The sequence below is a fragment of the Phodopus roborovskii genome, unplaced genomic scaffold (assembly GCF_943737965.1).
Source record: "Phodopus roborovskii unplaced genomic scaffold, PHOROB, whole genome shotgun sequence".
In the NCBI taxonomy this organism is placed as follows: domain Eukaryota; kingdom Metazoa; phylum Chordata; class Mammalia; order Rodentia; family Cricetidae; genus Phodopus; species Phodopus roborovskii.
The window spans coordinates 1,245,366-1,260,082 of record NW_026126486.1 but is presented as its reverse complement, the minus strand read 5'-3'; the positions used below and the strand labels follow the sequence as shown (position 1 = coordinate 1,260,082).

Here is a 14,717-nt window from a genome sequence, read left to right as displayed (position 1 = left end):
CATAAAATTATGATTCATAAGTCATCAAGAATAAAAGAGTTGGGCATAGTGATGCACATGTGTAATTCCATCTAATGGGGAAGCTAAAACAAAGAAGCAAGCAAGCATAATATACAAGAAAATACTTTTGAGCTATATTCCATTTAAAGAATTCTAAGTAAATATAAACTAACAGAACTGTAAAATGTTGACTCAAGACAATTAAATTCAATTCCTTTAATATGTATCAAGATAAGCCACCCTTGGCACTATCCATGAGAGAGTATGAACTGTATTCTCCTTGCCTAGGCTTATCAACTTTCTTTTAACAGCCTCCTGCTCTTCTTGCCAACTTAGTGAGCTCTCTAAATATTATTATGTCTTCACAACTCTATCTCTTCACCATTTCACACAGCTTAGTTGGCCCTGTGTCATCTCCAACAGTTTTCTCCTTTGCTCTCCCATCTGGGATTAATCACACATACCAGTTTAAAGAAATGACAGAAATTTGGTCATAATTCTGTTCTTTGCATAGGACTCACAACCACAGGCTTAAGTTGTCTATATTCCTAAAATAAGAGGAATCCCTGAGCACAGGAAACATGACTGAAGAGCAGCATTGGAAATATGTGTCTTCCCAATTGCCTCTCACCTCCAGGAGGAAAACATTCTCCAGAAGCGTTCACTTTCTCAGCTGAAGTTATTGTGCACTGTGCACCCTCACGGCAATACCACACTAACATAAAGCACACTACACATTCTCCAGACTCTACTGCTCAGCCTGCAGACAGCGGGAAAATGGTTTGCCCTATTGCTCTGCTAAAGATAAACACTAAAGTAAATGATAAGAATTCAAGTGACAAACTGAACGGAGTAAGATCAGTGTGAAAACAGCCTGGGAGGCAATGGGTAACTGAAATGGATAGAGTCAGGAAGACAGGTTGGTTGTTCTAACTGAAAGTTCCCACACAGAAAGGTTTCCTTTTAGATAAGAGATTTTTGTACATTTCTAACATTATAATGAGAATCAACAGGAAAATATGACTTTCACTAAAAAATTGATTGTGGTATTTTTCTATAATGCTAGGACCTGTCAAAAGAAACAGATGTATTAACTCATGTTGAACGTCATACTGACTTACTGGAAGTAAATCGGAAATAAATGTTTTCCTTCTGAGTTTTTTTTTACGAGGAATTTCTTCCATTTCATCATCTTCAACTATATCATCACCATTAGTGTTTGCTAGTGTGTCCTCAGTCTCTGAAGCTGTTTTCAACCGCTGGGTTTCAGCCTCTTTCATCTGAATGACTGTGTCGGCAGCATTTACCTCCAGAGCTTCAGACAAGACCTTTAGTATGGCATTTATGATTTCTGCCTGACTCTTAGATGGAATAATGTCCTTTAGGTTCCATATTGTGCCTGGAAAAAATAAAGATAAAAAATGAAAAAGGAACTGCCTGTGGAATCTTAATTAAAACTGGGTTCTAATACTGACAGGGTAATACATAGACTGATTTTGGAATAGTAAAAGGAAATGCTAAATAGTGAAAATAAAGTATAACCAAATAGAACAACATAATATTATATAGTAGTGAGGGGAAAAGAATTTTCACAGGGCTGAGTCTTTAGGCTCTGGTGTAATTTCCAAACATCCAACCCAATTGCCTCTGTTCATCCTGTCTTGGTACACATCTTTCTCTGGTATAGTACAGTGACTACCCAGAAACATTGATCAAGTTTCTCTTAGAATGACAGGAGGCACCTTGTTTTCCCTCTATTTTCATCTAAGCCACTCTTCTTTGTAGCTTCTTATGTGTAGTTAACCCTCCAATATCTCATGCAGAAGACAGACTACAAGCTCTTGGCTTTTTCCTATCAAAATAAAATAGTACTTCCATGAAGAAGTCAGAATAATTTTTTAAAAGTGAGTGACAGGGAATAAGGATGTACCTTAGTTGGTAGAATGCTTGCCTAGCATGTACAAAGCCCTGGGTTCAACCCCTAGGACTGCAAAACCAGCGTTGGTGCTGTACAAAAGCAAACCTAGCATTCAGGAGATGGAGGCTCAAAAAACCAAAATCATACAAAAAACACCTCAACACACACACACACACACACACACACACACACACACACACACACCCTAGAATACTATTCAGGATGATAAAGAAGAAAATGAGCTGGACTATAGCTTGGTCAGTAGAGTACTTGCTTAACATGCACACAGCCCTGGGTTTGATCCCTAGCACTGCATGATATGGGTATAGTGGTACACACCCATATTCCTAGCACTCAAAGTATAGAAAGTTTGTGGTCACCAGACTATATAGTTTGAGGTCAACCTGGGCTACATCAGACCTTGTCTCACAAATTAAAAAGAAATAGAACTGATTATGTTTCACCATGTAAAAACCTTGGAGACCTTAGGCTATGTCCCCCTAAAAGGGACAACTATAAATGATTCTATTTGTGTAAAGTTAATTTTTACAGTAGTCATATCCACAGCAGAATGGTGGTGACCAGAAATGAAGAGGGGAAGCAGAGTTAGGAAAGGCTCTCATTTAGTGGATAAAGTCCCATTCTGCAAGATGAAGTGATCTGAAAATTCGGCTATGCAACATCATGCTTTTATTATAGCACGTGGGGCACATAAGTTCACGCAACCACACATACATGTAAAAAGAAAAGATAAGCAGGGTAGCGGTAGTGCACACCTTTAATCCTAGCATTCTGGAGGCAAACAGACCTCTAAGTTTGACGTCAGCTTGGTCTACAAATCAAATTTCAAAATAGCCAGGGCTACAAAGAAATGTATCTTGAAAAACAAAAACAAAACAAAACAAAAAAACCCAACCAAAAGAAATGATAATTTTTAAAAATAGAAACATGTATTATAAAAGGCTCCATAACTATGGGAAACCATGTCAGCTAAAGGTTTCTGTTAGCCAGGCATATTGGTGCCTGCCTTTAATCCCAGCACTCAGGAGGCAGAGGCAGGCAGATCTCTGTGAGTTGGAGGCCAGCCTGGTCTAAGGATAGCCAGGACTACACAGAGAAAACCCTCACCCCAAAAAAGGTCTCTGCTTTGATACTAAGTTTTTTCAGACCAGACAGAGCACTAAGCTGGCATTGTGAAATGAAAGAGGGCTGAATGTTGTCCCCCACTTCTATCCATTATAACTTACTTTATCATTTGACTGAACATTACCTGCTACCAGTGTCTTTAGCAGAATGTATTCCATAGAGGTGACAGGACAAAGCAAAGCAGACTCCAGCACACGAAGTGCTGTGCCATCAAAATACTTCAGGAGCTCTGGATTATCTTCAGTTACTGTCTGCAAGCAATATGCTATAAGATAAAGCAACAACTTTAGGATAATTCACACCAGTGTAACTCATACAAAAATGTACATTTTTATAATTTCTAGACACATCTGCTTCTTTAGATATATAGGCTTTACTTCAAGAATGGTATACACAAAGGAGGCTTTACAACCATCAGGGCTAGAAATCTCAATTTTGTCTTCTTTAAATTTCTTTCTTTCTTCCTTTTTTTTTAAGATTTATTTATTATGTATACAGTGTTCTGTCTGCATGTTTGTCTGCAGGCCAGAAGAGGGCACCAGATCTTGTTACAGATGTTATGATCCATCATGTGGGTGCTGAGAATTGAACTCAGGACCTCTGGAAGAGCAGTCAGTACTTTTAACCTCTGAGCCATCTCTCCAGCCCCCTTAAATTTCTAATTCTTTACAGAACTATACTCTCATAGACTATAACTTAAAAGGCTGTTAAATGTTGTAGCAATGTTGAATTATTATAAATATCTACAGTTTATCCTCACCTTATACACTTATCGTAGGCCAGTAGCATGAAGTTTATGACCAAGATATAGTCCATATACAACATGCTTAACAGCAGCACGTTCTTGTTGTCAAAAACAAACCTGAGGTCTTAGGTACTATGGTCACAATGGCCTTATACATTAGGGTTATTTAAGAAAACAAGTAGCTGAGCATGTTGGTGAGTGACTTTAGTACCAGTACTCTTTAATCCCACATTTTATGAGTTCCAAGGTCAGTCTGGTCTACATACTGCCAGAGTAGCCAGGGCTACATAGACCCTGTCTTAAGAAAATAAAACCAAAATAAAACAATATAAAACAAAAACAAGATAAGGGATTTACACATTTATGCTAGAAATTAATTGAAAGCATAAAAACAAGTGAGATCACATGAAAGGTTTTGACAGAAGAGACCTTTTAAGCACAAAAGGAAAATAAATCCAAATAATTTTCCTTTGAGATATTTATTCCATAAAAATCTAGATCTAGAAATTTCAAAGTAGATTGTGTCTATCCAAATGAATCTAAACACATGGTACTAGGGCTGGAGAGATGGCTTAGCAGTGAAAAGCACTCACTGCTCTTGCAAAGGACCTGGGTTTGGTTCGCTGCACCCATATGAAGGCTCACAACCTTTCACAACTCCAGTTTCAGGGGATCCAACTCTCTCTTCTGATGTCTAAGGGCACCAAGAATATGCATGGTACACATACACTCATACATACACATAAACTAAATAAATCTGAAGTAAAAAATAACACACACGGTACTGCTGAGATCTAATTTAGATCCCAAATGCATCTATGTCTATATATATGTATGTGTGTGTGTGTGTGTGTGTGTGTGTGTGTACATCATACAAGCATATCTAAATGTATTGTGTTACTAAGGGACTGATGCTAGTCACTTTAGCAAAAGATAAGATAAAGAGCTGGGTGATAGCTAGATGACAGAGGGCTTGCCTGGCATGAGTAAGGCTCCGGGTTGGATCCCCAGTACAGTATAGCAAACAACTACCTCAACATCTAAACAACAAAAACGAAAGATAAGCTATGAATGTTAATCATAAATACAACTTCAAAAAATTATTCTGAACAGGACAGAACCCTATAAATTCACTGTATTATGATACTTTACTTGTAAAATGTTTCTTTATAAAATCACCAATCTGCTAAATACAGGAAGAAAACACTATTATACATTTTAAAATATCTTTTAATTCACTGTGAAAAAGTACATTGAATAAACAGAATTGGAACCAGTGAGTGCTTCCCTTGAAAGTCTAATAAGCTGAATTCTATCTCCAGGGCCTACAGTAAAGGAGAGAACTGATTTTTCTTTTCTTTTTTTAATTTTATTTTATGTGCACTGGTGTGAGGGTGTCAAGATACAGATGGTTGAGAGCCGCCATGTGAGTACTGGGAAATTGAACCCAGGTCCTCTGGAAGAACAGCCAGTGTTCTGCTAGGCCTTCTCTCCACCCCCTTCTTTTTCTTTTTGAAGACAGGGTCTCACTATGTAGCTCTGGCTGTCCTGGACCTGGTTATGCAAATCTGCCAGTCTCTGTCTCCCAGATGCTGGGAGAGAGTGTGCACAGAATATAAGCCATAGTGCACATGATATGGAGGTGAGAACACAGATTACTGAAGCTGGTTCTCTCTTTCCACCATGTGGGTTCCTGAGACCAAACTCAAGCAGTCAGGCTTCTATAGCAAGCCCTTTACCCACTAAGTCATTTTGCTGGCCCAGTTTGTTTGGGTGTTTTGGGTTTGTTTCTTTGTTTGTTGTTTTCTTTTAAAAAGCTTTGTTTTTTCTTCTGGCTTTTTCAAGACAGGGTTTTATTGTGTAGTCCTGGCTATCCTGGAACTCTGCCGACCAGGCTGGCTTCTAACTCAGAGAGATCCACCTGCCTGTCTCCCAAGTACTGGAATTAAAGGCATGCACCACCACCACCTGCTTCATTTTTAATTAAAAAAATTTACATTTTTTAAAGATATCTTTTTAATTGTGTGTCTGTAGGTACATGCATATGAGTTCAGGTGCCTGTAGAGGCCTATAAAAGCTCTTAATTTGACTGAAGACAGAGGTTCAGTTCCCAGTACCCACATGTGATGACTCTGGAGCATCTGATGCTCTGTTCTGGCCTTCACATACTCTAAGACACACAGCATAAACACGCACGCACGCACGCACAAAAAACAAAAAAAAAGACAAAACAAACAAACAAACAAACAAACAAAAAAAACAAACTTTACTTAGAAAAAAAGAGTATTGGGCTAGAGAGATGGCTCAGAGGTTAAGAGCACTGACTGTCCTTCCAGAGGACCTAGGTTCAATTCCCAGCACCCAAATGGCAGCTCACAGATGTCTGTAATTCTGGTTTCAGGGGATCTGACACCTTCATAACAATGCAAATAAAATAAAGTTAAGGGACTCTGACCTAACTGAAAGTTCGATCACTTCTTTTAAAACTCTCCTGCCTCATTCCCGCCACACATAAAAAAACTGTTTTCTTTGTAAGTCAGAAAAAGTAAAAGCTAGATTCCAATTAACTTAGGCACAAAGGCCTGGGAATTATGGGTTTCTTTTTCTTAGTACATAGAGATGAAAACTTCAAGAATAAAGAAATTTTTGTTTGTATTTTCAGAGGGTTTCTCTGTGTAGCCCTGGCTATCCTAGAACTCACTCAGTAAACCAGAATAGCCTTCAACACAGAGATTCCCCATGCCTCCTGAATGTTGGGATTAAAGGTGTGTTTCTAAAAAGTAACACACTATACATAACCACATAACAGCCTTTCTCCCTTTCAGATCAAAACAATGCAGAATTAATTGACCAGGGTATACACCTTTGAACCCAGCACCCAGGAGTCAGATCTCTGAGCTTTAGAGGTTAGCCTGGTTTATACTGCAAGTTTCAGACCAGCCAGAGCTACATAGTGAGGCCCTATCTCAAACACAAAACAACAAAAAAAAACCTACTACAACAAGCCAAACTCTGCAGAATTATTAACTATAAGTATTAGTCACAGATTTAAAGAAATTCCATACAAGCAGAACTCCACTATACACATATAAATAGTAACAGTAAGACAGCAATCACTGCTGTATACCAGACATGCTGTCCTGAACAAGGCAACACACAGTAACAAATAAGTGCTTTCTTCACTTACCTGCGGAAACAGCCAGGTCAATACTGGTGGGGAACCTACATAAGTACTTTAATACACTCTCCAAACACCCTTCTTTGTTGAATATAGATACTGCTCTACTACTGCATTCACTAAATTGAAGGGGAAAAATAAGTTTTACTAGTCATATTTTAACATTAAGAAATCAACCACAGAAGTCTATGAAAAGAAAAAAATAATCACACTTAATAAAATCAATGATGAGGAGTCAAACACCCACCACTTGTATAAAGAAAAAAGTGGCCACTCTTATTCACTGCACATGACAACCATCTACCAGTGTTTCACTTCCACCTCAATGGGATCTTTCAGTTGATCTCTCTTTAGAGAAGCTTAGAGCTGGAGGAAACCTCAGGAATCATCTCCTCCAACTTCCCACTCCACAGATTTAGGAAGAGCCTGTGTACTATGGAGGTCCTGGCCCAGGGCCTCAGTTCCTTCTGCAGACTGCTGTTTTTCACATTATTATTGAGGTTACTCAATAATAATGAGCTCAAGGAAGGACAAAGGCCTCTATCACATAAAAAGCAACATTTTTAAATGAAAAAACAAAAACAAAAAACATATTTTATTCATTCTTAGACTGAAATTATAATTACATCAAGCAATGTTTTCAATCTCCTGAGAAATTACTCTAGTAATTAGTTTTAAAATCATAGAACTTTTTTTAACAAAAAGTTATCAATACTACTAATAAGCATACACACTAAAATCAGGGTAAAATGTAAACATATACACATAATATTCTAACAGAGCTAACAGGCGACTACATTATTAAACATGCTATCCATGAAAAAGTATTTTCTGTTAACTATCTAGTTATTTCAGTACTGAACTACAGCCAAGAAGGGCAAAGAATGTATCAGTAAAGAAATGTAAACTGGGAAACAAAAATTTAAGAACTATAATAACTAAAAGTGGATAACTGTACGTGGTAAAGAGTGGACTCACAGGCACTCAAGACAATACATTTACTTTGGAGATAAATATAGTAGGCTCTTTTCAAAGAAAATATTCTTAAAACTCCCAGTTCAAGCCACATGTGGTGGCTCACACCTTTAAGCCCAGGACAAGAGAAATAGGAACAAAGGAATCAGGAATTCAAGGTCATCTTAGCTACATAGCAAGTCCCAGGTTAACCTGGACTACACCTATCTCAAAAAAATAAAAATAAAAAGAGCTGGAAAGATGGCTCAGCACTTAAGAGTGCTGTTTTTGTAAAGACCTGATTTCAATTCTCAGTTCCATTATCAGGAAGCTCATAACCACCTCTAATTCCAGATCTCTAGACTCTGGGAGAGCATTGGCACTCAATACACACACACACAGGAGAGCATTGGCACTCAATACACACACACACACACACACACACACACACATATATATAAAACTAAAAATGGTAAGTTTTTTTTTTTTCAAATTCCACATAGTGAGATAAACTGCAGTGGTAGTACATGTGCTTAGTGCTCAGCAGGCATGAAGCCCAGGGTTCCAAACAACAAAATTATATTACATAAAGTAAAAGATTGATGGTGCACAGAAAAACATCCATCAGCTGCTCATGTATCATTTCTTTTAGCCAGTCTATAATTCCAATCAGCCAACATTACATAGTGAAGGGGGGGAGAGGGGGAAAGACCAAAAAAGGAAAAACTAAAAAGGGGGGGGGAAGCCATTTTCTCAAATCTTTTGCCAGTATTTCTGATGAGATGGAATATATCCACTAGTTTAAGTAGAAATTACAGGCAGACTCAGACTGGTACTTAGGTAACTAATTAAGGTCTAACTCAATCTTATATTCTAAGAAACACTGCTTTTAGGTCAATATTTTAATCACTCCCAATTGAAAATAAGGAAGTATATTTCTGTCATAATTATGGACATAAAATAAAAAACAGTGCTTCCAGGCTTTATTTCTAGGTACTGTCATTCCCAGCCAAGGTCCACTCTATTCGAACTAGTGCCAGCAACGTCAGTTCCTCTTGGGAATCTACTTCCTATTCAATCACTACCAGTACAATGGACAAAAGCATTAGCCAACATCTGTAGTCCTTTTTCATTCCAAACACCAAAGTAAGTGTACACTGGGTTGACTAAGAGGATGAATCTCAAGTCACCAGTTATTACCATCTACTAAGTATCAGTATCACAGTTACAGGAGGTTCCTATACCTTAACAGAAAGAACAGGAGGCTGAGCAGTGATACAATAGGAGGCCACTCTTACCAGACATTCCACAGCACGTTCACAGCCTCATTGGCTATGCTTTCAATAGAATTTCTGTTCTTATCGGTTTTCTCCTGTGGAGACATCTCATTTGAATCCAGTCCAGTGCTACACTGCAACCAAATGTCATAATTAGCAACTGGTTCAAAAGATTATTCAAGCAAAAAAGCTAATAATAGTAAAGAATTACAAAAGCAAAAACACCAGAAACTATAGTGGTTAACAAACATATCAAGTGGTAATAAGGACATTTCTCAAAATGATGCATCCCTTGGGATAGCTCAGTTAAAAGCATTCTGAGCCCAGTGCACATACTGGAGGCATGGGCAGGTGGATCTCTGAGTTCAAGGTCAACCTGGTCTACACAGTGAGTTCCAGGACAGCCAGAGCTACACAGAGAAACCCAATCTCAAAACAAACAAAGAGTATTCTATTTGTCCAGAGGAAGGGTGTATACCACCCTTGCAGGAGACCTGGGCTCATTTTCTGTATCAGTTGGCACACAACTACTTGTAACTCCAGCTCCCTGACACCTTCTCTGGCTTCTGAAGACACCTGTACACATAAGGCACTCACTCACTCAGACATAGACATATATACACAAATAAACAAAAATAAAAACTTTTTTAAAAATCCCTTTAGCAAAAAACTTAGACAAGAAATGTCCTTAAGGCATGGTATATGCAGAATCCAATTATTTTATATGACAGTACAAAATCAATACAAAGTATTTTCCCTAATATAAGACAGATGACAAAGAAATACAAGAGGAAGTGTATGTAAAACACCCCCTAAATACTATTCTGAATATTTTACATATATTAAGTAATTAATCCTCACAACAAACTTATGAGGCAGGTCAACTATTAACCTTCATCTCTCAATAGAAATAAGCAGGAAAAGAAGATACAAAGAAGCTGATGAAGATACAGCTGGGTATATGGTGGAGCTGGCCCTTCAGTTGCAGACACTCCTGTCTCAAAGCTTGTGCCCTTAACCTCTGTGCAGAACTGCCCCCAAGTACAATCCACAGCACTCTCTGAAACAGGTGTTGAGTCTTGGACTTCTTATGGGGAGGCTACACTCTGCATCAAAGGAGGTTCTATACATTCCTAACCTCTACCCACTGGGTGTCAGTAGCAGTGTCAAATGTCCCCATGGGGCAAAATCACCTCCAGCATAGAAATACTACTCTAAAGAGAACAGGACTAACGCCTCACATCAAAACTGGGTCTTTTATGCAGCATCAAGTGAAAATTGGCTGTATGCAGAAAAATGGAAGAAAGGCATGACAGGTTAGGAGCAACTACAAGAGTGCACCATCCTTAACCAATGAGTTACATCGTGTAACGTGAACGCCATTATGAGGGTGCACGAAGTGACTTAGTAGAACCCATTTTATATGGAGAGATATCTTACCCAGCCTAGACACAGGGGTGTGGGGGTGGAGAGGTGCCTTGGTCCTGCCTCAAGAAGATGATGGGACAGACACAGCAGACTTGCTAGGGGAGGCCTTACCCTCTCCATGGAGCAGATGGGTGGGGGGAGTAAAAGGGGGGGGGGGACTGAGATTAGAATGTAAAAAATCAATTTAAAAAATTAAAAAAAAAACTTGTCTCATAGGACTGCTGTGAAGATTGAATTAAATACATGTACAAGTGAGCGATAAAGAAATATGAAGCTTGTATTCTAAGTGTCTGCATAGTTTTAGAAACGGCTCTTCTAATTGTCATAAAGGTGGCAGGGACACAATAATAGAGATTGGTATTAGTGATGCCTGTGTACTGTCAGTTTCCAGGAGAAGAAGTGAAACTGCTACAGGATGGTTAAAGGGACACATAACCAATACACCAAAGTACTGAGGTGTGGGGGGATCTACCTAAACTTGTCTTCTAAAAGCTAGTCATCATTCAGGCTATGTTAAATACCACATACCTCTCTCAGTAGCGCCACCAGGGGTGTCATGATGTCCTTAGCCACCATGTCATCACAAACTTCAAAACCTCCACAAGCACTGAGATTTCTACACGAGAAATTTAAACGGGTTTTATTTTCAAGTCACACATCATAAAATACTACCAAGCTCCCAAATGTGTGTTTAACCACAGTTAAGATTTCTGAGAAAAAAACAGTGGCTTTTTCAAAAGGCAGACTCCAGCACTCTGACTTAGAATACATCCTTCAACTCAGCAGCCTCAGCGACTATAATCTCCACCTCTCAGCCACATTAACTTCTGTGCACTGTCAACCCTCTCTCTGCCTCGTCTCTGTCATAGCTGTTTCTCCCATAACGAAATCTCTCACCCGATTTTCCCATGCCTGGTTCTCTGCTCTTTTGGTCTCCGTTTATAAATGCCATCTAGAGGACCTCAGTTCAACTCCCCATCTCGTTTACCCAGCATTTCTCATTAACCCTGTTTTGACTTTTCGATAGTTTCCAGACACCTTCTCAATGGAGCTCTTGCAAAGGCAAGGACCTTGCCCATCTTGCTTAACATTCCGCATGCTGAAATAATATCGGCGTACTTGGAGCACAGACCGGAAGATTTCATCCAATCAGAGAGACCCTGTGTTATCAGGTTTCAGGGCAGGTGAAGCAAACCTGTGGGCCCCGGGGTGCTTTGGAAACTGGACTCACATCTCTATTCTCTGCGAACCTGAGATTATAGACCTTCCAGAAGTAGAGTACACATTGGGAAAGGTTGTGCCGTGTTTGCTCGTAGGGACACCGCCTCGGGCTCTCCCAGACTCACCTCAGAGCTCCGGCCGCCGTCTCCCGGACCGCCAGACTGGAGTCCAGCAGCAGCGGACCGAGCCGGCGCACAGCATCGCGGCGGGCCAAGTCTGGCAGCGCCGGCCGCTGCTGCACCAGTCGGGCCAGCCCCGCGCAGGCGCACTCGCGGACCTCCGCGCTCGGGTGCTGGAGCTGCGGGAATCAAGACGTCAGAGGGGGGCAGTGAGCACGCGCCGCAGCACCGCTCCCGCCGACGCCCTGCCGCAAGCCGCCCTAGTCCCACCAGGCCCTCGTCCAGAACCTTTTCTAGAAGTTCCGCCGCCGGCCCGTCGTCCTCTTCGTCTTCAGCCCCGTTCGCCGCAGCCGCCGCCTCGGCCTGACAGCTACCGGTAGGGGAGAACTGAGGTCGCTTGAAGCGCTTCGTCCGACTCTTACCCATGGCGACGCAGGCTGCGGTGAGAGACCGGGAGAGGAAGACAGAAGCAGGCGATGGGGTCGGCCGGGCCCGTGCCAACTCCCAGCCTCCGACGGCACTTGGCGTCTCTCCTCAGCTGGGCCGGGCTGACGGCCTGAGCACACGTGGAAAAGCTGCGCGCTTGCGCACGGCGCATAGGCAGCGAGGAGAGGGCGGGCGCAGGGAGTGCGCGTGCGTAAAGAGGCGTGGGCGGGGCCATCCCTGACAGGTGGTGGAGCCCTAGGCTTTCCTGGGAATGTTAACACACACATTCATCTCCACTGGAAGAATGCAAGGCTTCTAACTCAACTGTTCAAAAGACATGTTCTTTCTCAGTGTAACCTATCCACAAGAAGGGGCCTGTCTACCAAGAAAGATAACATTCCTTACTATGCCATATTTAGGAAATAATCACTTAAGTGAGGCTCCCGGATGGAAGTCCAAACCTCTCAACCTTGTAGGTGCATAGAACCCATGGAACCACCAAATGTTTATTTCCTTGATCTCTTATCTAGACACAAACTTCCTGGAATACCCATAGTCCAAAGTAGTCTTCACTTGTGTTATCATATGGCCTCTCCTTGTCTGTGACCTTTTCCAAATATCCTTCCATGGTTCTTATTATTATATTCATTGTCCTGCTCAAAAACTTTCAGTGGCTTCTTTTCTTCTGAAGATAGTTTTGGAAAACCTAGCTAGGCTTCCTCATCTCACTTCACTACTGTGTCTTGATCTTTAATGATGTTCTATGATGCTCTTTAGAGCTTAGGGTTTTAGGGTTTCACATAAGCCACTTTGCCCACCCCCACTTTTTTTTTTTTTTTTTTTTTCTGATACAGGGTTTCTCTGTGTAATCCTGGCTGTCCTAGACCAGGCTGGCTTCAGACTCAGAGAGATCCACCTGTCTTTGCCTCCAGAGTTCAGGGATCAAAGATATGTGACACCACACCATGGTAGTAATTACTTCTTTATGGGTACCTTTTCTGACTTCAGGCAGAAACAGGTCTCTCTTGAGACACACCCTGTTCCTTTGCTTCAAAACACAACGAGGAATTGTCACCTCTGTTTCTATATGTAGTTGCACAATTCTGTCTTTTCAGCTGGAAAATCACATCTTGTATGGACAAGATACCCATTCCCACACATTACTGTGAACCCAACAAGAACTTGGCACAAAATTGTCACCCAATTCATTAAATGAACAAAGAGACATAATCAAGAAAGATGAGGACATGCAGTCAAGATGGACTGTAATCAGAATTTAGATGAGATATAAATGTATTTCTACTTTTTTGTGGGCATGTGCACACTTAACTATGGGATGCTGAATAACTAGTTTGATGTCAGGCAAGATTAAATAGCAAGACCTTGTCTCAAACATCAGAACAAGAACTGTTACACAGAGAAACCCTGTCTCAAAAATAACACACACACACACATGAGAGGCAAAGATAGCTGAATTTCTGTGAGTTTGAGACCAGCTGGGTCTGTGTAGTGAGACTACAGAGTGAAGACCAATCCAAAATTAATAATAAAATAAATAATAAGCTTCATTTGTTGTTCTTGGGAGCAATTTCCCAGCCATCCATAGTTGACAGTTTTAGAATGAGCCCAGTGACTTAACCAAACTATTTTGTTGTGCTAGGGATTGAGCCTCTTTTATTGAAACAAGCTTGACATAAAAATGTTTGTCTGGCTCGGTGATGGTATTGCAGGCCTTTAATGCCAGCACTCAGGACGCAGAGGCAGATGTAGACCAGCCTGGTCTACAGAGTGAGTTCCAGGATAGGCTCCAAAGCTACACAAAGAAACCCTTTCTCAAGAAAAAAAAAAAAATATATATATATATATATATATATATACACATATATATATATATTTGTCATAAACTATTGATTTAACAAAATTTTTTGTTTGTTCTTCCAAGACACGGTTTCTCTGTATAGCCCTGGTTGTGCTGGATCTCACTCTGTAGACCAGGCTGGTCTTTAACTCACAGAATTCCATCCGCCTGCCTCTGCTCCTGGTGCTGGGATTAATGGCATTCACCACCAGCGTCCCACTTAACAAATTTTTTAAAGTGTCTGTGATATGTGTGGGAGTAAAGAGGACTACTTTGTGGAATTGGTTCTTCCCATCAACCTTTTTAAGAGTTCCAGGAATCACACTCAGGTTGCCAGGTTTACATGGCAATGCCTTTACTGAGACATCAGATCATTTTTTTTTTAAAGATTACCTATTTTCTCAGTTATCTGTTGCCCCTTCATAATTTTGTAATGTAGCATCCCTA

General features: G+C 40.5%; 1 protein-coding gene across 1 annotated transcript in view; it reads right to left on the bottom strand.

The window, feature by feature from the left end:
• The window catches only part of Heatr3 (HEAT repeat containing 3), a 35,833-nt gene extending 23,255 nt beyond the window's left edge, over window positions 1-12,578 (bottom strand). The window contains exons 1-7 of the mRNA XM_051195072.1: window positions 12,275-12,578; window positions 11,993-12,165; window positions 11,175-11,262; window positions 9,240-9,352; window positions 6,997-7,106; window positions 3,189-3,329; window positions 1,122-1,399 (exon numbers count right to left, since the gene is read on the bottom strand). Coding sequence (XP_051051029.1) covers window positions 1,122-1,399; window positions 3,189-3,329; window positions 6,997-7,106; window positions 9,240-9,352; window positions 11,175-11,262; window positions 11,993-12,165; window positions 12,275-12,412 — 1,041 coding nt within the window. The 5' untranslated portion in view covers window positions 12,413-12,578. The remainder of the gene's footprint in view (window positions 1-1,121; window positions 1,400-3,188; window positions 3,330-6,996; window positions 7,107-9,239; window positions 9,353-11,174; window positions 11,263-11,992; window positions 12,166-12,274) is intronic.
• Between the last annotated feature and the right edge of the window lie 2,139 nt (window positions 12,579-14,717).